This window comes from Astyanax mexicanus, chromosome 4 (assembly GCF_023375975.1).
Source record: "Astyanax mexicanus isolate ESR-SI-001 chromosome 4, AstMex3_surface, whole genome shotgun sequence".
Classification (NCBI taxonomy): Eukaryota; Metazoa; Chordata; class Actinopteri; order Characiformes; family Acestrorhamphidae; genus Astyanax; species Astyanax mexicanus.
This window is the reverse complement of record NC_064411.1, coordinates 49,320,061-49,345,120: the sequence shown is the minus strand read 5'-3', so window position 1 is coordinate 49,345,120 and position 25,060 is coordinate 49,320,061. Positions and strand designations below refer to the sequence as shown.

Below are 25,060 nucleotides of genomic sequence, written 5' to 3'. Positions count from 1 at the left end.
GGGTAATTTTGTCTTTTATGGGGGGTCCTCTGTGATTTTATTCCTGTCCAAAACGACCACGTACGTGATTTTCTCAGAGACATCCTTAAGACTAAAGCCCTGTCAAGACGGGATTAGTTTCTCAGGGGGTTCTGGGGTAATTTTCTCTTTTATGGGGGGTCCTCTGTGATTTTATTCCTGTCCAAAACAACCATGTACGTGTTTTTCTTAGAGACCTCCTCTGAGAAAATTACAGGCTGAATTATCTACTGTTTTTCGCTGAACTCCATGGTCCTCCAGTAATTTTAGTCCCGTCCAGTCGCAAGTCTCTAAGTTTCACTATTCACCACTATTTGTCCACTGCCACGCATCATAATTACACTTTGGGCACACGTTTCCACGGAGATCCACGTAAACACAACAGCGAGTGGAAGTGGAGGAGCTACTGAACACGATGTCATGTGACCAAGAAAGTTAAAAACTCACTGGTCCTCCTGTTTTTTCAATTGCAGTTCCAATGCAGGAGTTTTATTACTGAGTAGAAGTGTGAAATATTTTTCACAGACGCCCCCCTGAGAAACTAATCCCACCTGGATAGGGCTTAAGCTGACTAGTACGAAATGCTAGTAATATTTGCTGAACAGTGAACATATATGCATATTCCTTTCCACACACCGATTAGATAGTGAATAATATACACTATATAAAATATATAAATTCCGCACTATATACATTGGGCTGTAGTGAAACACAATAAGGAGTACAAACTTTTGTTGAATAGCTCATATGGATGTGTAACATATCAACTAAATTATGAGTTGGTGTCCCAATTTTTTCAACTGTACAAAACAAGACAAGAAAACCCAAATTATGCTTAAAATATTGACCAGGATGCCCAAAGGTTTGTGTGCAACTGTGTATGTGTAGATGGCAGGCATGACCAGCCATAACAATGTCAACATAATAACTAAATAAGCATATAAACAAGTATTTAAGTAGCCGTGCCCATAAGGAGCTACTGTGGTGTACCAATGCTAACTTACTTACTAATGTCCTGTAAAAGCTGCCCAACCTACAGAAGAAGAAGCTTTGCATTTGTAGCATCTGTGGGCGGAGCCTGGATAGATCTGTTTTGGTTCTGATTCTTAGAGGCAAAACCGCGGGTCCCGGATCATCCGAAGCTATGCATGCAGATGTGTAGGCTTTATTATTAGACTGTTGTGTGAAGGATGCACAGGGAGGAGTCTCCGCCCTCTCTCTGCTTAGTTGTGCCTAATGTTTTACAACCTTCATCTCATCCCATCTCAGTGGTGACTTACTTACTTTAAGTGAGTGAATGAGGGAGAGAGGGATCATCTAGACGACTGCAGAGGGATCTGTTTGAGTAGATCGTTGTTAACATGCATATCCAGCTGGTAAAACATCTGTTGGAGTTTGGTGGTCTGGTTTGTAGTTCAAATGAAGAATGTGAAACTATTTAGATGGTCTAAAAGATGCCCAAAAGAGTATGTTACATTTTCTTTCTTATTATTTATTCAGCAAAGTACATCTTGATATTTATTAAGAATGTAGCTGCGTCCCAAAGCCTAGGCTACAGCTATGGTGGACTGCATTTTTCGGATGCTACATTTTATAGGAGGCTGTTCTAAAATGAAGGTCCCTTATGTGTGGAGTGATTTCCAAAATGCAGCTGATGCTTCCTGGTTTTTCAGATGCTTTAGACTTTGGAACCAAATACAGATAGTTGAGGTAGGCTAGCTAAACAGTAGAAGAAGAAAAAGTACCAGAGTTGTGCAACAGATTGTGCTGGCGATTCCTGTATCTACTGTAACTGTAGATTAAAGCATATTATACCACAGTTAGTACCGACCCTCCAGAGTAATTGGCTATGCGTCGATTTTTGAGTGACATTATCAGCTGGTAAGGCACTTTAACTAAACTCTCTGTGTATTAATTACTCTGTCACATACAGGTAACCTTGCCTCGTGCCTATGACAGCAGCACAGCAGTGCCAATATTGCATGTTATAGCACAAACCTCAAGTGTATTATTGCTTAATTAATAAACAAAACATGAAGTCCAAAGGTAACCTGTTACTCATTCTGACATGCACTCAAAGGGAGGCAGAATTCGGCACAACTCCTGACAATATTCTGTAAACTAATCAATGGAAAGCATAGGAAGGTATAGACCAGACATAGTAAATAGTGTGAAACCAAAACTAACCTTATTAAATGTTAGTGTAACATACACAAAAAAAAAAGCCTTGATTTGGACTCCGGACTTTCAGGTCTGAAACACCCTTCATAGTACAGTCCTATCAAGGCCTCACCCCTACCTCGACTGCAGCCTAGGCTTGGGGACGCAGCTTCTACCGCCAGCGAGGTTGATAAGAATTTTTTAGCCTAATTGGCCTTCATTCATTGGCTGCTGTTTAAATTTAGCAACCCCTACTAGACAAACCTTTCTTGCGCATCTTTTAGTAACATCTTCATGAGCATAACTACCAAGTCTCACATTTGTAACATTAATAAACTGTTAACAACATATGTTTCAGCACCATGCCATACAGACTAGGTTTAAGGGACTGTTGGATCATTACTTCCACTCATGTTCTTGTAGCTCGACAGGCTCACGTTTAGAACTGTTTCTAACTGTTTAGAACGACTTTGTTATCGCCTCGTTACTTGGTGAGGGCAAAAACAGGGGTTCTGTTTCTTTTTCTAACCGGGATAAAACTGTAAAGTACTGACTTCATCTCTTATGTACCTGAAATGCTTCTGAAAAAAATGGCTGTTAAACGCATATGCAAGTGTTATGGTTATGAATGTAGGGGAGGGGCTTTGAACCTAAACTGTGCACAGAAGATGTTATTTTTTGTTTGTTTGTTTGTTTGTTCTTGGTAATATATTTAATTTTCTGGGTGAGGGTTGTTGTAAAGGCTGCATAATAAGAGTAGCATTATAAATAAACCTGGTTTGTATCTGAAATTGTTTTGTTTGTGTTGTGTGTCTGGATCTACTGAATTATGATCAGGTTTATCTGCAGTGTAAAAACTCTTTTTAGATGATTGAGATTTTCAGACCAATTACAGGAAGCTAAGAGAGTCTTTAAACAAACAAGAGGAAAATAAGAAGTCTAAAAAATGCCCTTGGAAATCCGTCGCTGCAGGATATGTCCTTCTGAAGGTATTAATGTTTTATGTTAATGGTAACAGAAGGATTTTGTACTGTTTTCCTTCCCCTCACATTTAGCTAAGAACTGCAAAGGACCGAGTTCTCAGTGGGATTTGAGCCCCCGATGATTAGGCAGTTTTGTGCGAATCAGGAGCCACAAAGTTGCATGAATTTCTGTGTCTAAGAAAAGTAAAACTGTCCATTTTCTGAACCGTTTAAATGGATCATAGACAAAAAAATTTGGATCTTAGTGGCTTCTGGGTGGCACAACTGTCTAACTGCTTTATTATAAGGACTTCAAATCCCTCAGTCCTTTGGGTTCAAATCCCTCCAGCAGTCCTCTATGATAGAGAACCCAAGTATAGAGGTAAAAGTGGCAGTGAACAAAGTCATCATGATTTGGTACCTCTGATGACAGCTTTAGAATGCCCATGCCTATATAGATTGTGAGGTGCTATCATGTGAGTGAGGTAGAACACTGGCCAGTGTGCTCATGGCAAGGTATTGAATGCCAGGTTTATTGGATAAAAGTTATTCAGTTCCACTCTGAACAAAAAAACTCACATTTTTTACAAGTTGTTCTTTTTGGAGCACCTTTAGTAGATACTGACCACACTGCATACTAAAACAACCCACCCTAAAGACCTGGCTGAGGTTTTGTAGATGTTCTGACCCATGAGTGGGGTCTAGCCAGCACACTATGAACCCCTTCTTGGTGAAGTGACCCAAATCCTTATACTGAGCCATTTTAACTGCATTTAACACCTTCAGCACCTTCAAGAACTGACTGTTCACTTGTTGCCTTATACTGTATGTAGATCCCACCCCTTGACAGATGCCACTGTGGATAATTAAGATTATGAATGTTTTTCACTTCACCTAATATTGCAAATACTACATAGCGTAACTACATTCAACAATTACTTTAGTCCAGTGTTTAAGGCAAAGTACAGCTTTGTAACATTCAAATACTATTTAAATAACTTATCCCCCCCCCCCCAAAAAAAAAAAAACAGAAATCCACTCTTCAGTGATCATAATGTTTTTATTATTTATACTTTTATAGATTTACAAGCTCTTACACAGCTTCATAAGGTGTCACAGTACGTGTTTCCATTGTGGAAATGTGTCATGGTGCTTCAGTGCTATGTACAGTCAGTCCTGCCCTCATCACTGCACTTGGAGGATGGAAGGGGAGGAAGGAAGTGGAAGAGGAAGGGAGGAGTGTGCAGTTTAGGGGAGGAAAAGGAAAGAGGTATGGGGTGATGGAGAGGTGGAGGAGTGGTTGTGGGAGGCGGTGGTGAGGTCGGTGGGGTGGGGTGGGGTCGCTCTCCTTTTATAACTTGTCCAGGAAGTTGTCGAGTGGGGGGATTCCCTCTTTCAGGCCTTTGCGCTTGCGTATCTCGGCGACGATCTGGCAGGGTTTGGAGGTGGCGTCTTTGGGGTCACCCTGAAGAATCTGCCAGTGGTCAAACACACACTGAGGGAAGGCCTGACCGCCTGTGTTGGAGCGAAGGTCAGCTGTGAAACCTGGAGAGAGAGAGAAAAAGGAAGTGTAGTAAAGAAACGTTACATGGAACAATAAATGATTATTAATATTATATTAATGATATGGGCAGCTCTCTGTATTATTTATTAAGCTACACATACAGAAGTAGTGTGTAACTCGTGTAACGCAACATGCCAGACATCTCAGCATGTAGTAGTAGAGGTTCCTAATGGTGTCCAGCAATAATCCATCCCATTTAGCTTAAGTATTCTAATGCAGTTTCTGCTTATTTTCATGTAGGAGATGAGTGTTGATCCAATAGCACATCCAATAGCATTCCACACATTTTTTTTTAAACAGAAATAGTTTTGACCACACTGCTATATGTAAACTGTAAAATTTACTGGTGGTCAGTGATGGTTTGAAGAGCCATGTCATCTGTTTTGTTTTCCCACAAAATCTTACAGCACTTCATGCTTCCCTCTGCTGATAACTTTTGTGGAGATGCGGATTTCATTTTCCAGCAGGACTTGGCACACTGCCCACACTGCCAAAATGACCAATTGCTCTTATAAAATTTTCTAATTTTCTGAGACACTGATTTTTGGGTTTCATTAGCTGTAAGCCATAATCATCAACAATAAAATAAATAAACAAACACTTAAAAATAGATCACTCTGTGTCCAATACATCTATATATGAGTTTCACATTTTGAACTAAGTTACTGAAATAAAGTAACTTTTCAATGATATTCTAAATATTTTAGATTATTTTAGCGCACTGGAGTGTGCATTCAGAAAAGTTAGAGCCACTGGTTGCAGGACCTATTAACACAATATTGGGCTGTCAACGTGCAGTACTGAAGTTTAATTACTGTTCGTTTATTCCTTTTTGGTGCAACTATTATTTTGCAGATTAGTGTAAATGTACTCCATGGCACATGCAGCCACTCACCAAAAGATTCGTTCACCGGTAGATAGGCCTTGACAACAAACATGGGTGTGCCCATGACCTGCGACTCCTCAAACACATGCCCTCTCTTCCTGTTCAGCACACCATAGATCCCTCCCACCACCTGCTCTGGGCACTGGTAAGAAAAAGCAGTATACCATAAAAGCTGTGGAGCAAGATTTCTATCATTATTAAATGTTTTTTTTGCTAAGTGCTTAACAGAGTTCTGCAGAATTCATTAGTAACAATGATACAGGATCTTCTTTCATGGAATTCCAAAGAAAGCAAACATTCCTAGAAAGTAGCATCTTGTTCCTTGGAACTCCACAGAAAATACTAGCTTGTAGGGATTAGTAATTAGAGAGGCTATAGCTAGATCAAGTTTGTAGGACTAGAAACATTATTAACAGATTCAACAGAAAACAGTGGTTGGAGAAAAGTAAATCTGCTGGACTATACAAGTTAATAATAAGCTATGTAAGAGAATATCATTGCTTGGTGTGCTACTGTGGTTAAGTTACTTATTACCAAGGACTCCCCTAAAATGAATAGGGTTAAGAGATTAAAAGAAATATAAAAAAACACTTGTAATTGAAATTGATAACAATGTGTATAGTATAGACCGGTGGCTATATGAATTCTATAGAATCTGTACTTACTTTGAAGTAGATTTCAGTCTCTATTAAACCATGCTTTCTAGAGAATCCCTGAAAAGTTTTTTTATGGAGTGCCTACAGTCATTTACTGTTACCTGTTGCTAGAGATAGCAACTATAAAGATTGCATAGAAAACACTAGATCCTAGAGAACAACACCTATTACATTTTTTAAAGAAAGCAATCATTACTAGAGATTGGCACCTATAGATAATGTATAGAAAGCACTAGATAATAGAAACTGTCACCTATATAGATTTCATAGAAAGCACTAGATCCTAGAGATTGGCACCTGTAAAGATTACCACCTATAGAGGTTAAATAAAAAGCTCTAGATCCTAGAGAACAACACCTATGGACATTTTATAGAAAGCACTGGTAAATAGAGATGGCACCTATAGATATTTCATAGAAAGCAATAGATCCTAGAGTTTGCACCTATGTAAATTTGCATGCCACTCACCAAAGCACTGGTTCCTAGAGATTGGCACCTATAGAGATTTCACAGAAAGTACTAGATTCTAGAGTTTGGCACATATAGAGATTTCATAGAACGCACTAGATCCTACAGAAGAGTCCTATAAAGATCTAATAGAACGCATTAGATCCTACAGAAGAGTCATATAAAGATTTCATAGAAAGCACTAGATCCTAGAGTTTGTAACCTATAGAAATTTAATAGAAAGCAGTGGATTCTAGAGTTTGGCATCTATAGAGATTTCATAGAAAGCACAAGATCCTACAGAATAGCACCTATAGAGATTTCATAGAAAGCACTAAATCCTAGAGATTGGCACCTATAGAGATTTCATAGAAAGCACTACATCCTAGAGATTGGCACCTACATGTTTCATAGAAAGCATTGGTTATTAGAGACTGGCACCCATAGAGATTCATAGAAAGCGCTGGTAAGTAGAGAGCAGAGTTCTTTATTTGTACCTATTGATGTTCATAAAGAGCACTGGTTCTTCGAGACAGGTACCTCTATAGGGAGCCCTGATTACTACAGTTACTAAAGAACTTTCAGAAAGTTGTACATGTCAGGGTATGATCATCACAGACACTGACCTGGATCTCCACCAGATAGATGGGCTCCATGAGCCTGGGCTCAGCGGTCAGCTGGCTGGCGTACAGCACCCTGCGGGCAGTGGGAATGATCTGACCCCCACCACGGTGGATTGCATCAGCGTGCAGCGTCACGTCGTGGATGTCAAAGCGAATAGCACGCATGTTCTCCTCACACAGCGCACCCTGAAGACAGAAAAAAAACAGAATAATGTAAACATAATTTGTAGGCAGAATATATATATATATATATTTACAGACAAGCTATTTGCAGACAATTTGAAATGGCTGAAATAACAAAAAAGGTGCAGAGCTTTCAGACCTCAAATAATGCAAAGAAAACAAGTTCATATTCATAAAGATTTAAGAGTTCAGAAATCATTATTTGGTGGAATAACCCTGGTTTTTAATAACAGTTATAATGCATCTTGACATGTTCTCCACCAGTCTTACACACTGCTTTTGGATAACTTTCTCCTAGTGCAAAATATCAAGCTGTTTAGCCTGGTTTGATGGCTTGTGATCATCCATCTTCCTCTTGATTATATTCCAGAGGTTTTCAATTTGGTAAAATTCATAATTTTTTAAATGGTCTCTTTTCTTCCAGAGCTTCACAAGGTACATCTGCAAGGTAATACTGCAGGAGTATTGCATGCATTTACATCATTATTCCTATAGGAGGCACTGTTCTTAGAAAACTGCCGCCATGACTAAGCACGTCTCCACCCAAACTACAGATTTTTTTTTTTAAAAGCAGTAAAAGTCTTAAAATCTTTAAATCAAACCAAATTAAACATCTTAAATTTATTTTCAGAAAACAGAAAGACAATAGTGAAGTATATCTACAGGTCCAGACTGTTATATCTCACATGTTTTGAGCATTTCTATATATAAATTTGAATTAGTTTTTAATATTAAAAGGTTAAATCTGTGCAAGTCTCAGATACAATGGAGGTTTATCCATCAGCATTCAGTGTGGTGCATGATTTCTCATCATAGACCTGACACAGTTTACCAGCCAGCGCGTGCTGGGCCTGGGGTTAGAACCCCTGCTAATCTAAGAACTTGCTCTTACAGTTCCTGTGTCTTAACCTGTTGAGCCACTTGGGGGCAGGATAAACTGATATTTCAGAAGGGGATGTGAATGTTGAGGAGCATTTTTTTAAAGTTGTGTATTAAAGTTAGATCATTTTAGAGTAGAGAGTTTTACAATTTGGCAATTTCTTATTACCTAAAATATAGTTTATTGACAAGTCTTGTACATTTTATGACAATATTGTCTGATTTCTCATTTTTAAAGATTTTTTCACATTTTCTTCCCAATTTTCACAGTCAAATACCCAGCCCATCTACCCACCCAGACAGAGCAAGACCAACTGTGCTCTCTCAGGGCTCTGGCTGCTGATGGCAAGCTGCATGAACTTGATTCGAACTGGCAATTTCCTAATCATTGTGGCAGCGCTTAGCTTGCTCAGATTTTAAGGCTAATATAGCAAGATAAAAAATAACTATAAGGTAGGGATGCACAAAATATTTGCTAACTAAAATTATTCAGCCAAAAAAAAAAAAAAATAATAATATAGAATAGTTTGTGTTAAATATTGACGTTTTGATATATGTATGATCATACTGTATTTGACCAGAGCGGAAAATATTTATTTTTTCAATTTGTTTATTTTAAGTAAATATTAAGTAAATAAATATTCTTCCTTTTTATTTTTTTGCAAATGTTATGCTAATGCTAATATATTTTAAATAATATTAAGTTTATTATTTTGTTATGTCTGCTTGAATATTAAAAAGTTAACGTTAAAGTTAAAAATGTTAGTACTAATACAACATACTAAAATAAATTAATCTAGGCTACTTAATTTACATATGAATAATCTATACTAAACATGTTTTTAAATGATTTTAGTAATTAAATTAATATGCTTGCATTGTAAATACAAATGATTAGGTTTTCTAATTTATTCAAGCCATATTGGCATAAATAATTTTTACTTGGGAATAATTCTCTTTTTCTTTTCAATTTTATTTTAATTTCCTCCCCAATTTAGCTATGCCGATTATCTCACCCATTCAGCAGCACTATTATTCACAATGCCAATTGTGCTCTCTCAGACTCTTGCTGCTGGTGGCAAGCAGCATGACCAGGATTCAAACCAGGATCCAAACTAGCAAATATCTTGATTATAGCCTTAAAAGCTTTAGTACCTCTATATTTGCTATTATACTACACCACTCTCACTTGTCTTGTGTCTCTTGTCTCACGTATGTCTATATCGGTGACCTTGTTGTACTGTGCATTTAGTGTCTCTTTTATTCCTTTATTATTTTTAATTTTATTTTTCTGTGTTATAGTCAACTATCATTTTGTATTATTTATTACTGTAAATTTCAGTCCTGTACATATGCAGTATTGACAATAAAACAACTTGAACTTTTTGAAATTTTTCTCATTTTTTTGGCTAATTTATTATAAGCCATATTGTGCTTTGTTGGTATGCCAGCTAAAATGCAGACTTTAAAATAATCAATGATAAATATTTTAAAAATGTGTAGTTTTGTTATTGCTTTTTCTTTAAAATAATAGATACATATAGGCTGTGCAATTGTGAAAAAAACTGTCAACAGTAGGAATGCACAGATTAATTTTTATTTCGCCTGTTTGTACCATTAAATATATATGTATATAAATGTATTTTTAGGTGTGATATCTGCAGTATCTATTTCACCTCCTTGGTGGCCCACTGGAAGCCGGCCACCACGCTGTCTTTGATCTCATTAAGGTACTGCACGCCCTTGGTCACGTCCACCAGGATGTTGGGTCCGTTCCCGTCGGGCCCGAAGCACCAGATTTTACGAGCCTCCGTCACTTCCCACTCGTACTTATCTGCGAGGTAACGAGCGCGGGCCTTCAGCTCCTGCCTGGCCGATACGTCCCCCTTCTCCACGTCCTCAGCCAGCCCGTCCTGGAAGGGCCGAGCCTTCATGTACAGGCGGTTGTGCTTGTTAGGAGATTTAGAGAGACACATCTGATCTGACTCCTCACTCACTGTCTCTCTGTACGACACAACCGGGTCTGATTTCTGCAGGAGAGAGAGAGAGAGATAGAGAGACAGGTTTACAAGAGAAAACAAGAGGTTAAATTACCCAATAAGGATGTTTTCCAGATTTTTTTCCCCAAAACCAAATTACACAGTATTTCAGTATTAGCTGTTTTCCAGGTAAAAAAAACATACAATAAAAAAAAAAATTATTACTTGTCATGTTAATACATGGTTTAAAAATACAATAACTTTATTTAGGACTGAGATTTTAATGTTAGTATTATGTAATTAAACAACTTAATATTATGTAATACATTTTTTTTTATCACAAATTAAGAATAACAACTTCAGAATTTTGAAATAAATACATCTCAAAAGTCATGGGGCAGCAGTATGTAAATTTGTCTGTCAGTGAATTAATAATGGTCATTTTTATATCAGTTGAAACATTCAAGAAATAGATGATTTTATTATATTAATTTCCTGCTTAAAATGTTTTGGTAAACACCGCCATCTAGTGGCTTAAATAGAAATTGCGCTCTCTTCCATATTATGCATTAAAGCATATACTATTGCATTTAAAAAAAAATTTGAATATCATTGAAAAGTTACTTAATTTCAGTAATTCAGTTCAAAATGTAAAACTTGCATATAAACTTATATAAAATCAGTGTCTCAGAAAATTAGAATATTATATAAGACCAATTGGTAGTGTGCCAAGTCCTGCTGGAAAATAAAATCTGCATCTTCATAAAAGTTGTCAGCAGTTTACAGTATAAAAATACAATTGTAATATGACAAAATATTAGTGCATTTGACATCATTGAACTCTGGCCCTGGAGTATTTATGCAGAAAACATTCACATATACTCTAGCCAACATGCTCATGATGGATGTAACATGGGCTAGGTATGTTTCAGGTGAACACTGGCACCCCCAAATAGCCCATCTAGGCCCCATGTGCAGTGTATGCCCCATATATGACATTCTGGTCCCGAATTGGCTTATGCTATACGTCCCTCATCCTGACCTTCAGTGGAATGCAGGCGTGGTCTTCCTCCAGGTCCTTGAGGCAGATCTCCAGGTGCAGTTCTCCAGCTCCAGCGATGATGTGCTCCCCCGACTCCTCAATAATGCACTGCACCATGGGGTCCGACTTGGCCAGGCGCTTCAGGCCCTCCACCAGTTTGGGCAGGTCAGCAGGGTTTTTAGCCTCCACAGCCACACGCACCACGGGGCTGACGCTGAACTTCATCACCCGCATGTTATGCGCCTGTTCAAATGTGGTGATGGTGCCTGTTTTAACCAGGAACTGGTCCACTCCCACCAGCCCTACAATGTTCCCGCAGGGCACGTCCTCAATGGGCTCCACATAGCGCCCCATCATCAGGATGGTCCTGCCAAGAGCACAGAGTAATAGAGTAATAACTATGCTATTAATTATATAATTGTGAATAATCTTTAAGAACTTCATGCACTCATTCACTTTACCAGCCTTGAGCTATTACACCATATTTATTAAAACTACTGTTTTATACGGGTTCTGTTTATACTTGTACTGTCATGTCTTGTACTGTCATCCCATCTTAATCACTATTGTCTTCTGTCTTACTTATGTCTATTTGTGTATTGTACATATAGTGTCTCCCATTATTTATATTATATATCTTATTTTGAATCGTGCATCCAAATTACATCTGCAGTTTGCACTACTGACCTCTGAATGGGTTTGAGGTAAAGGTCTTCTTTCTTTCCTGGAGTATAGTTTGGCCCCATGATCCGCACTTTCAGTCCGGTAGACACGCAGCCAGAGAAGACACGCCCAAACGCGTAGAATCTTCCTTTATCAGAGGTGGGCACCATCTTAGAGATGTACATCATCAGAGGAGCTTTAGGGTCGCAGTTTTTAATTCCTGAGCAAAAGAAACAGAAAATATACTTTATTCCATATCAAGACTACTTCAACTAATTCAAAGCATTAGTCTGCATTTTTCATTTGCTATAGGACGCATATCTGACTGACAGTGATAATATCCAATTAAAACAGCTTTTTAAAATTGCTTCTGCTCCCTTGTGTCTGCGTGCCCCTTCTACTGATTTTTTGAAGGGTGTAGTAATGAGTCTTTTAGCAAAGTCTATTAGCAAAGTCGTAGGACAATCTCTCTCATCGTTCTGATGAAGGTGCTACTCATTGGTTAGTTGTAAAACGGAGCACATGCAGGATTAGTTCAATAGTTAGCTAACTATCATGGAATTGCGACTTCAGATGAGACAGATATTGTGTCACATCTAATAAAAAGCCTTTTTTTAAAGGCTGCCCTTCAATGTGGGAAAAAAAAAAACGTAATGTTTTGGCTGCCCTGGCATACTGTAATGGCATACAAATGAGTGATCTTTGTTAAACGGCTGTACTTGTAGGAACATTAAGCATTGATTGTTGAGGTCTATCATATACTTTCGTCGTTTGTAGCTGTATTTGTGGGTTGTCAAGGTGTATTAATTCATAACTAAGTCAGGACAGAGAATTTGTAGTTATTGTAATATTCATCTATGTGTAGGTTGATGGGGGTGGGGTGTTGCAGAAGAGGTACCCACTATATTAACCACTGGTTTTTAGCCTTTTTAATCTACCTTCTGTATTATCTCAAAGTAGCCTTCCTTTGTGTTTTCCCATGAACAGCTTTCACTAGTTGGCTGGGGGTATGTAACTTTTGTTGGGCGTAATCAAAATACGTCAAAACTGTCACATGAAGCTCTGTAAAACTAAACAACTGAACTATTCCACTCTATCTGAGTCAGATTTAAGTCTTACCCATGGCGGCCTCGTCGTCCCCGGGCCCCTCGTACAGCAGCTCACAGCGGTATCTCTGGGCAGTGACGGGCGAGGGCAGGTGGATGGTGATCATCTGCAGTAAAGCTTCTCCAGCAGGCAGCCAGCGGCGCATCACAGCCTTCAGTAAAGGCTTCCCCTCCTTATCCTTGTCCTCCTGATCCAGTTTAATGTCCAGTTTATCGATCAGCTTAGCTGTCTCCTCCTTCTTAAAGTTCATGATAGCATCAAAAACCTGAAATAAAAGCAAGGGATAGTGAAGGGAGGAGTTGAGTCTACAACACCCAAGTTACTGAGCATGCTCTGTAGAGATAATGCAACATCAGAGCTTTACTTTGAATATTGGATCCAGGATGAGTTGGGCAAAAGTGCGGGGTAACTTTTTCCCATCAGGTCCTGTAGCTGTCTTACTGAACTTTCCAGTGGCAGGATCAAAATACCTGAGAACGAGAACAAGAGAGAGACAGAGAGAGAGAGAGAAACAAACAGAACAATGGTAAGATACAGAAAGATGAATGTATGCTGAATTGTCCAATGTGGGATACCTAAACTCGACTGGGTGTATGTATTTAAATACTTTTGCAAACCAATACGATTATGGTTTATCACAAGTTGTGATGGCCTGTGATCAAAATCACATGACTCAAATATCAAAACCACAGTCTAAAGCCCTATCCGAACGGGATTAGTTTCTCAAGGGGACGTCTGTGAAAAATATTTCACACTTCTACTACATCCGGACAGCAATTGAAAAAACAAGAGGACCAGTGAGTTTTTTGGCTTTCTCGGTCACATGACATCATGTTCAGGAGCTCCTCCATTTCCACTCGCTGTTGTGTTTACATGGATCTTCGTAGAAACACATGCCCAAAGTGTAACTACAGTGCGTGGCAGTGGACAAATAGCTATTTTATTAAACGTGAGGTGGTGAAACTGAGATGTGAGATGTGGATCCGGATGGTGCTAAAATGACCTTACAGTGAAAAACAGTAGATAACTCAGCCTGTAATCTTCTCAGAGCACGTCTAAGAAAAACACGCACATGTTCGTTCTGGATGGGAATAAAATCACAAAGGACCCCTCATAAAAGAGAAAATTACCCCAGAACCCCCTGAGAAACTAATCCTGTCCAGACAGGGTTTTATATTATGGTGAAGCAATCTAAAAACAGAAACATCCCACAAGCTAATCAGCCTATTCTCCTTAATTCTTCTTCCTACTAACTGGATAACTAAGCCAATAGCTGACTTGTGTGTGTGTGTGTTTGGTTACCTGTCCCCCCACAGCTTCTTCATCATGTCCTCCACCTTCTTACAGCGCTCTGCTGGCCCCAGCTGACCATCACCTTTAGCAGCAAACTTTGCCACATACATCTCAGCAAACTGCTTCAGAGTGAAGGCCCAGCCGTGCAGACCAGAGCCAAAGCCTACTGTACCAATCACTGGATCAATCTGAGAGAAAGAGATAGATAGAGGAAGTACTGTATATACATTTATATTTATATTTAATTTATATTGTTGTTTTATTCTATAAACTACGGACAACATTTCTCCCTAATTCCTAATAAAATATAGTAATTTAGAGCATTTATTTGCAGAAAATGAGAAATGGCTGAAAAAACAAAAAAGAAGCAGAGCTTTTAAAACTCAAAATGCAATTTAATGTTTCAACTCATTAAATTGCTTTTCCCACAACTTAACCCACACGTAGGTATCGTCTCACCATTATGTTGCCCATGGGTCCGCCCTCGTCCTCTCCGTAGGTGGAGATGATGACGTTGACGTTCTCCACGATGCGCTGGAAGGTCTGAAAGAGCTCATCGGGCTCCAGCTGCAGCTCCAGCAGGGCCCGGTCCATCTTATTCATCATCAGCACAGGCTTAATGCGCTCGGCTATGGCCTGCCTCAGCACTGTCTCCGTCTGCACACACACACCTGAGAAAAGAATCCCTTCGATTAGTGCTTGAACCCTATGTGGACCCATACTTCAGTTTCTCACTCTCATAATAGCTACAGCTCTGAAAAAAAATTAAGAGACCACTTCAGTTTCTCTGATTCTGCTATTTATAGGTTTATGTTTCAGTAAAATGAACATTGTTGTGTTATTCTATAAAATACGGACAACATTTCACCCAAATTCCAAATAAAAATATTGTAATTTCGAGCATTTATTTGCAGAAAATGAGAAATGGCTGAAATAACAAAAAAGATGCAGAGCTTTCAGACCTCAAATAATGCAAAGAAAACAAGTTCATATTCATAAAGTTTTAAAAAGTTCAGAAATCAATATTTGGTGGAATAACCCTGGTTTTTAATCACAGTTTTCATACATCTTGGCATCATGTTCTCCTCCACCAGTCTTACACACTGCTTTTAAATAACGTTATGCCACTCCTGGTGCAACAATTCAAGCAGTTAATCTTAGTTTGATGGCTTGTGATCATCAATCTTCCTCTTGTTTATATTACAGAGGTTTTCAATTTGGTAAAATCAAAGTAAATCATAATTTTAAAGTTGTCTCTTATTAGCCGTATATAACTTACTGATCAGTTTCATACAGTAGTTACTGAATAGTAACTAAGTTATTAATGAGCACAGGATATGACCAAGTATGAACACACCGTTTGAAAAACCAATCATGAGCTAGCATCACCAAGCTGGTCAATCAGCATGACAAAGCATCACAAGTTTAATTGTTAATCAGCACGAGCAGCATGACCAAGCATTACCAAGCATCACCCAGCATCACCATGCTGGATGACCAGCATGACCAAGCAAACAAACACTGTGTTTGTCAAGAGCTGGATGACTGACTAGCTTACAAGTCTAGCGTTTTTTTATATAAAGTAATTTTATTTATATATTTCTTTCCCATTTTCTCCCCAATTTACACGGCCAATTACCCAACCCACTCATTAGGACTCCCCCTATCACCACTGATGCCCCAACACATGTTGCCTCCTCCGACACATGTGAAGTCAGCCACCACCTCTTTTCCAACTGTTGCTGATGCAGCATTACCGAGTAGCATCACAGTGCACTCAGAGGAAAGTGCAGCGATTCAGTTCAGATACATCAGCTCACAGATGCAGCCTTGTGCTGATCGACATCATCCAAGGAGTGATGAGGGGAAAGAGCGCCATCTACCCACCCAGAGAGAGCAAGGCCAATTGTGCTCTCTCTCAGGGCTCCGGCAGCTGATGACAACCTATATAGTGTATTCTTATAGTGTCTAGACAACTAACTTTTAAACCACCTTATCCAGCAAAAGCTGGGCTTGAGCTGGGTTTATCAGGAAGGTGAGCCTGGTCAGGTTTTATATGCTTGTAAACCAGCAATATATACTAATTTAAAATTAGTTTTATTTCATTTAATTGTGCTGAAATGGTAATTATATTTTTAAGTCTAATTTCTACAGTATTTTGCTCTTTAATTTTTAAAGAAATGAGTAGTTGATCTGTACCAGACACACAGTCCACCACCACCAGTGCTCCGTCAGTGACTCGCAGGGCAGCCGTCACCTCTGAGGAGAAGTCCACATGACCAGGTGAGTCAATCAGGTTGATAAGGAACCCAGAGCCGTCCTTACTCTGCTTGATGAAGGCCAGGTCATTATCGCTCAGCTCATAGTACATAGAGATTGCCCTGCAGTGAGAAAAAACACATGAAACTAAACACTGGTGAACTCTCGGGGGTGGCAGGATGGGCAAACACCCTCCTTTGGTGCCCCAATGGCAAAAATGAGACAAACTTTTTGAGTGCTGTGAGAATCTGACTCTCTGTAGCATGCATCAGCATGGGCACAACAGATTTCAGAGATGGTGTGCATTAACGCACTCTGATAATTGAGGGACATAATCATCCACATCCACATTAAGTATGATTGTGAACGGTCAAGACAAATCCGATCTAAACGACAAATAAAAAAAAAAACATACAGGCTAATCTGACCATTCACATGACCACATATGAAACTGATACAAATCTGATTTAAAAAGATCAGATCTGACATATCCACACATTAAGGCAAAATTTCAGATTTGAGTCACTCAAATCTCAGCCTGGTAATGTTAACTTAGCTTGGGATTTAGTTTTTCATATATATTTTCACTTGATATGTGTTGGATACATGTGAAAATGCAAGGTCAACGCTTGTAACCAACTGATTTTAATACCAGGTGTGAACACGGCCTGAGGTTTCATAATATAGTTGTTGTGTGCAGTCCTCTTTACGACAGACACACAGCATCACGTACATCTCAGATAAATGCAACTCGACACCCTTGACTCCCTTGAGGTTTGTGTCAAATTACCAGGTAACTCATCAGGTTAAAGCTGATGAATCTCCAACAGAGCTCCATCAATCATTATACTTTACCTACCCAGTGAGCAGGTATAAACAACTGCTTATAAACAGGCATACATCATTTATATTACATTACATTACATTACATTACATTTGGCAGACGCTTTTGTCCAAAGCGACTTACAATAGTCAAGTACAATGTAAAATAAGTTTCAAGGTAAAACATCTTTGGATAGGGATAAAAGGAGGTCAAAGGGGAATAATAGGATAGAGGAGTGAAGGAGGGGAAGAAGGAAATGAGGTTAGAAGTAGTTAGTGTGTTAGAGGTGTTAAGAGAGTAAGTGCTCTTTGAAGAGCTCTGTCTTCAGGAGTTTCTTAAAGATAGCGAGAGATTCTCCTGATCTGGTAGTGGAAGGTAGTTTGTTCCACCATTGGGGAACTCTGTATGAGAACAGTCTGGATTGCTTTGTGTGAATGTTTGGCAAAGCAAGGCGACGTTCATTGGAGGAGCGCAGCGGCCGGGAGGTAGCGTAAGCCTTCAGGAGCGAGTGCAGGTAGGAAGGAGCCTGTTCTGTCATCACCTTGTAGGCGATTGTAAGAGTTTTGAATTTGATGCGAGCATCAACTGGTAGCCAATGGAGCTCAATGAGCAGCGGGGTGACATGTGCCCGTTTTGGCTGGTTGAAGACCAGACGTACTGCTGCGTTCTGGATCATCTGGAGTGGTTTTACTACACAGGCTGGGAGGCCAGTTAGCAGGGCATTGCAGTAGTCGAGGCGTGAGATGACGACCGCTTGCACCAGGAGTTGGGTGGCCTGTTGCGTCAAGAACGGTCTAATTTTTCGGATGTTATAGAGCGCAAAGCGGTAGGACCGAGCAACTGAGGCCACATGGTGCGTGAAGGAGAGTTGGTCATCAACCAGAACACCCAGGTTCCTAGCAACCTTTGTCGGTGAGAGAGAGAGAGAGTCGCTACTTATAGAGAAGTTGTGTTGGAAAAATGGTTTTGCTGGTATAACCAGAAGTTCAGTCTTTGAGAGATTTAATTGAAGGTGATGCTCCTTCATCCATGAGGATATGTCAGAGAGACACTGCGATATCCGTGCAGAGATTGAGTGATCTTCAGGTGAGAACGACAGGTATAGCTGGGTGTCATCCGCAAAGCAATGGTAGGAAAATCCGTGTGAGCGGACAACCTGACCAAGAGAGGTGGTGTATATGGAGAAGAGAAGGGGTCCCAGTACCGAACCTTGGGGAACCCCAGTGGATAAGGAGCGGGCTGAGGACAGCTGTCCTTGCCACGACACCTTGAACGAGCGCCCAGTGAGGTACGATCTGAACCATGACAGCACATTGTCTGTGATCCCCATGTTTGAGAGTATAGTTAGGAGGAAGTCATGGTTGACTGTGTCAAATGCGGCCGAGAGGTCCAGCAGAATGAGCACTGAGGACTGACCTGCAGCTCTGGCAGTTTTCAACGCTTCAGTCACAGACAACAGAGCCGTCTCGGTAGAGTGTCCTTTCTTGAACCCAGATTGGTTCTGGTCCAGAAGGTCATTCTGGGAGAGGAAGCCAGAGACCTGATTTAGAACTGCTCTTTCTAGTGTTTTAGAGAGAAAGGGTAGCAGTGAGACCGGTCTGTAGTTGTCAACCTGGGCGGGGTTGAGAGAAGGCTTTTTAAGCAGTGGTGTCACATGTGCTTGTTTGAAAGCAGTCGGGAATACACCAGAAGTTAAAGAGGCATTGATCGTGTGAGTGATAGCCGGAATGATTGCAGGTGCGATAGTTTGCAGTAGGTTTGAAGGAATTGGGTCAAGCGGACACGTAGTAGGACGGCTACGTGTTAGGAGAGCCAGTGTCTCGTTCTCAGTGAGAGGAGTGAACAAGGAGAAAGCAACGCCTTCGGTGGAGGGACACCGGGCAGTAGAGGATGTAGTAGGACTGCTACATTGTGCATCAGTAAACTGGTTGCTGATGGCCGCCACTTTGCCAGTAAAGAATGAGGCAAGTGTTTCAGCCGTAAGGCAGGTAGCCGGAGGAGGAGGCAGAGGGTTGAGTAGTGATTTAAATGTAGCAAATAGTTTCCGGGAGTCTGTGAGAGTCTGTGAGAGTTTCCGGGAGTCTATTATTTTAGGGATTAGTGGAAATACTTTTCAATAACCTTTATTTAATAGCATTTAATGAACAATTTAATTATTTCATTGACACTAGTAAAGACATTATTGATCATTATACCACAGTTAGTTCCGAACCTGCAATATGATTGGCTGAAAGGCGTTCTATGAGTGACGTAATCAGCTGGTAATGCACTGTAACCGAAGCTCTCCATGTGTTACTCCGCCACATACCTAGCAACAAAAGAGCGCTTACAAGCCAAACAGTGCAGCTACAAACAGAGCAGCAATGGAACTATGTGGATTGTTTATAAGTAAACAGATCATATTTTCTCATCCTCTTTAACTCAAAATCTTTCAATAAACGGGGATAATGGAACTGTGGTATAATCTGAATAATACACTCAAGTTTCGTGCTATAAATTAAAATGCTGTAATGTTTAATGATGCCTTAACTAATGTTAATTAATAATTAGTTGAGACATTACTTAACAATTAAACAATGTTTCTTACTGTCATAAGTACCGTTATGTTTAACCCTCATTGTAAAGTGTTAGCAAATAAGTTATAACCTTTTGTAAATGAATTTTAAACTACAAATACATCAACCAATCTTATCTTATTCACTGTAAGATTTCTAACATTTAGAAAGGTGTAAATACATTATAAGATACATTGTAAACTCTTTATACACATTTTGCAACTTTTATAGATGTGCTAGAACCTTTTAAAAGTTCATACATATAACAGTCAATACATATATGCTAACATTTCCAAATGTGCTGTTCTCAAAAGGATAACAACGCTTGATACATATACTGTAACATTCATAAATCATGTGTTATAACCCTTTATAAATATGTTATGATTCTTATACCATGCTATGAAAATGACGTCTTACAGCACATCACTCTGCTTACGTGGATTTGATGGTGATGCAGCGCTCCTGCTCGTCTTTGCGGGTGTCGGTAAAGCGAGTCTCTCCAGCCCGTGATGACGCAATGATGCCAGCTTTAGACACCAGTGAGTCAGTCAGGGTGGATTTCCCGTGGTCCACGTGCGCGATCACCGACATGTTGCGGATGTTGGACTTCTTGTCCATGATGGCACGGATCTGGTCCACTGTGAAGTTCACCTGGCAGGAGGAAAAAGATTAAGGTCAAGAGGAATAATTCAAAATAAAATCATCTTAATTCAATTAAAGCCTGTCTTATACCACAGACATTGATTTTAAATAAGCCTAAATCACCGCACAATGATAAAGATTCACTTTAAGTATTAAGACCCCTGCTCATTTTCTGCTTTAAAATAAAGATAAAAAAAAAATATCACACGTGTGTTGAAGTATCTGTCTCTACTGTCCTGGAAAGTATACAAATAATATACAAATACCTAGAAAGGATACAAATACACTTGATTCAAACAACCAGCCATATGAGGTATCTTAGCAAACACCTAGCAACACCCTAGCCTTCCTCCTATATCATATTCCTGCATACACTTTACCACCCATCTAGCAAGCACTTCATAGCAACTTCATAGCATTATTTATCTGGGGTATCACAAAAATTAAGTAAATTCTGATTGTAGTTGGAGGTAGAGAAGCATAAAGATATACCATTCTGACACCCTATTGGTTTATACTGTGATCCATCACACCTGCACATGTCATACTCTGTCCCGCCCACACTCCAGCAAGAACATAGCAGATGTATGTAGTCTGGTATGAAGATGATCCATGCAGAGACTCAAGAGAACTCCAGACAAACTCCAGTCCAACTAAGCTTCTTTAACATATTATATTCTACTAAAATACATTTATTTACAATTGACATATATGCAGCTGAAAAAGTTACGCTTCATTGTATTGAAGGTAGATATGCCATGTTACGCTAGGGGCCAGGTATGGTATGGCGTGGTATGTTATGTTATGATATGGTACAGTATGGTATTGTATGGGTATGGTATGGTATGGTATGGTACAGTATGGTGTTGTATGGGTATGGCATGGTATGGTATGGTACAGTATGGTGTTGTATGGGTATGGTATGGTATGGTACAGTATGGTATTGTATGGGTATGGTATGGTATGGTACAGTATGGTATTGTATAGGTATGGTAAGGTATGGCATGGTATTGTATGGGTATGGTATGGTATGGTATGGTATGGTATGGTATGGTATGGTATGGTATGATATGGTATTGTATGAGTATGTTATGGTATGGTATATTATTGTATGGGTGTGTTATGGTATGGTATGGTGTTGTATGGGTATGGTATGTTATGCTATGGTATTACTATGCATTGTATGGTATGGTATGGTATTTATGGTATGGTATGTTATGGTATGGTATGGTATGGTATGTTATGTTATGGTATGATATAGTATTGCATGGGTATGGTATGGTATGGGATTTTATGGAATGGTATGGTATGGTATGGTATGGTATGGTATGGTATGGTATGGTATGGTATGGTATGGTTGGTATGGTATGGTATGGTATGGTATGGTATGGTATGGTATGGTATGATAGGATATGATATGATATGATATGATATGGTATGGTATGGTATGGTATGGTATAGTATTGTATGGGTATGGTATTTTATGGGCATGGTATGGTATGGTATGGTATGGTGTGGTATGGTTTGGTATGGGATGGTATTGTATGGGCATGGTATGGTATTGTATGGGTATGGTATTGTTTGATTATGGTATGGTATGGTATGGTATGGTATTGTATGGGTATGGTATGGTATTGTATGGGTATGGTATTGTATGAGTATGGTATGGTATGGTATGGTATTGTATGGGTATGGTATGGTATGAGTATGGTATGGTATGGTATGGTATGAGTATGGTATGGTATGGTATTGGTATGGTATTGTATGAGTATGGTATGGTATGGTATGGTATGGTATGGTATGGTATGGTATGGTATGGTATTGTATGGTATGGTATGAGTATGGTATGGTATGGTATGGTATGGTATGGTATGGTATGGTATTGTATGGTATGGTATGGTATAGTATGGTAGGGTATGGTATGGTATGGGTATGGTATGGTAGGGTATGGTATAGAATGTCATTGTATGGAAAGGTATGGAAACCAGCAGGTTTACACTTTTACTTGAGTAAAAAGCTTGAGTTGATACTTCAACCTCTACATATAAGTATTTTAAAACCTTATTATCTATATTTCTACCTGAGTAATAACAAACATCTTGGTTCACATCTCTCTGGTTTGTTTGCTATTAATCCAGATTAAACCAACAGCTAAAAATACAAAAACACCCCATTTACGTACAGTCTTACAGTGTTACAGTCTGGTTACATCATTCATTCATTCATTCATTCTTTCATTACACAACACAACTGACCAACCATCCTTCCATCCATCCATCCATCTATCTAGCATTAAAAAATAGGACTAGACACAGCACCCATAGCTTTAGTAATGTTGCTGAGGTCTGTATACACTGCACACAAATTAGTTATTAGATAAGCTAACTTGTCATCTATCTGGAGCACCGTGTGATTAGGCTCAGAACTGGGGCTTATCAGGTACTGGCTATAGGAATAGTGGCTAATCCAGGTCCAAAAAAATAAAACTGCCCTCCTGGATTTTGCTTCGACCGCCTGGGTGGCTGCGCAGCAGCTGCGCTGTAGCGGAGCCGCCCACGCGGTCGGTGCAAAATCCCGGTGCGGATCATTACGTCCTGAATCTGGATTTGCAGCTATTGCTTGTATTGATGGCTATAATGCTGTTTGACTGCTTGTGATGGAATTGCAGCTGATTAATCGTTTTAATAACCTTCATAATCAGATTTAGGTATAGTTTAACAACTAACACGCAGTTTAAAACCTTAAATAACAAAATAAATCGGCTGTTTTTAGCTGAAATATGTTAAATAACACAGCAAGGGTTAGGTCTCAGCTACCATAATCCCATATACTAGCCATACTAGCTATATAACCGAGCTAGGTATAACCACCACTAATTATGTGCCTAAAAACACAGAAAAACACAGTATACACTAAAATATACACTAAAATAAAGCCCCCCAGCCTCTTACCATCCTGGCAGGTGTTTTCACTCAACGTAGCAGCAGATGTAGAAGGTGTAGATAGGTTTCCAGCAGGCTGAGACGCGCTGCCTTCCAGGCAGGAGAAACAAACAGGCTGCTGGACGGACGCTGAGCTTTTATACTGAGGCGTAGGCCCCGGGCAGCGTGTGTGTTCGTGTGTATATATATGGCTATATAAAAGAAATGCCAGCATTACATGACTCTATTTTTTTATTTAAAAAGGTCTAAAGGATTTCACACACCTGCTATGATTGTGAGTTTGGGTTTAAAGCTGATTTAAAGCTTCTTTATACGCTTTAAAGAGAACCTAGGAGAAGCGCAGGTGGAGCTGACCAAGGTGCTGAAGAAGACTCCTGATTGTTCAGGTGGGATTAAAATAGTCTGGTTAAAATAGTGGTAATGTTAATAATAATACTTGACAAATTAAAGTATGACGAGCAATTGAAGCAAGTGGATATGCTTTGTGCTTAAAATATGTCTAAAAAAAGGTAAAGAATAATTACTCTATAAGTAGGTAAAATAATCCTATGCCCATGCTATGGTCATGTACTGTGCTTGCACTGGACTATTGACAATAAGAAACATTTGATTTTACCAAATTGAAAACCTCTGAAATATAATCAAGAGGAAGATAAATTATTACAAGCCATCTAACCAAGCTGAACTGCTTGATTTTTTGCACCAGGAAAGGCATAAAGTTATCCAAAAGCAGTGTGTAAGGCTGGTGGAGGAGAACATGCCAAGATGCAAAAATTCAGGGTTATTCCAACGAATATTGATTTTTTTTACTCTTTGCATGTGCATTATTTGAGGTCTGAAAGCTCTGCATCTGTTTTGTTATGTCTGCCATTTCTCATTTTCTGCAAATAAATGCTATTTGTGTGTGTATATATATATATATATATATATATATATATATATATATATATATATACACACACATACATACATACATATATACATATAAATATATACATATATACATATATACATACACATATATACATATATAGGTAGATGGATACTTTGACAGGCAGGTGGATAGATGGATGAATAGGTGAATGAATCGATGAATGCACAATAAATAGATAGATGCAGATCGATAGATTGATTAATTAATTGATTAATAATTTACCTGTCCTGTAAACATATTTTAAGCAAACTTTTATATATATTTTTTAACTTATTATCATTATCATATTTGACCCAGGCAGGTAGACGAGGAAAGCGGACACAAGTGCAGGTAAGGGCGAAATAAATAAATAATTTATTAAATAAATAACAAAGAAACAAGGAAACGAGGAACAAGTAAACACCAATAACAAACGAGCGATGATAATAATAAACAAACAG

The 25,060-nt window shown here is 39.1% G+C and overlaps 1 protein-coding gene across 1 annotated transcript; it reads right to left on the bottom strand.

Annotated features, from left to right (window-relative positions):
* Positions 1-4,181: 4,181 nt before the first annotated feature.
* Positions 4,182-23,852, bottom strand: eef2b (eukaryotic translation elongation factor 2b). Its single transcript, XM_022678857.2, has 13 exons — positions 23,696-23,852; positions 20,539-20,753; positions 16,662-16,843; positions 14,922-15,133; positions 14,472-14,650; positions 13,534-13,639; positions 13,182-13,434; positions 12,087-12,282; positions 11,400-11,766; positions 10,055-10,408; positions 7,320-7,502; positions 5,600-5,732; positions 4,182-4,685 (listed from the first exon to the last, which is right to left on the bottom strand). Exons 1-13 carry the CDS (start codon positions 23,696-23,698, stop codon positions 4,492-4,494), a joined length of 2,577 nt encoding a protein of 858 aa, XP_022534578.1. The 5' UTR covers positions 23,699-23,852; the 3' UTR covers positions 4,182-4,491.
* Between the last annotated feature and the right edge of the window lie 1,208 nt (positions 23,853-25,060).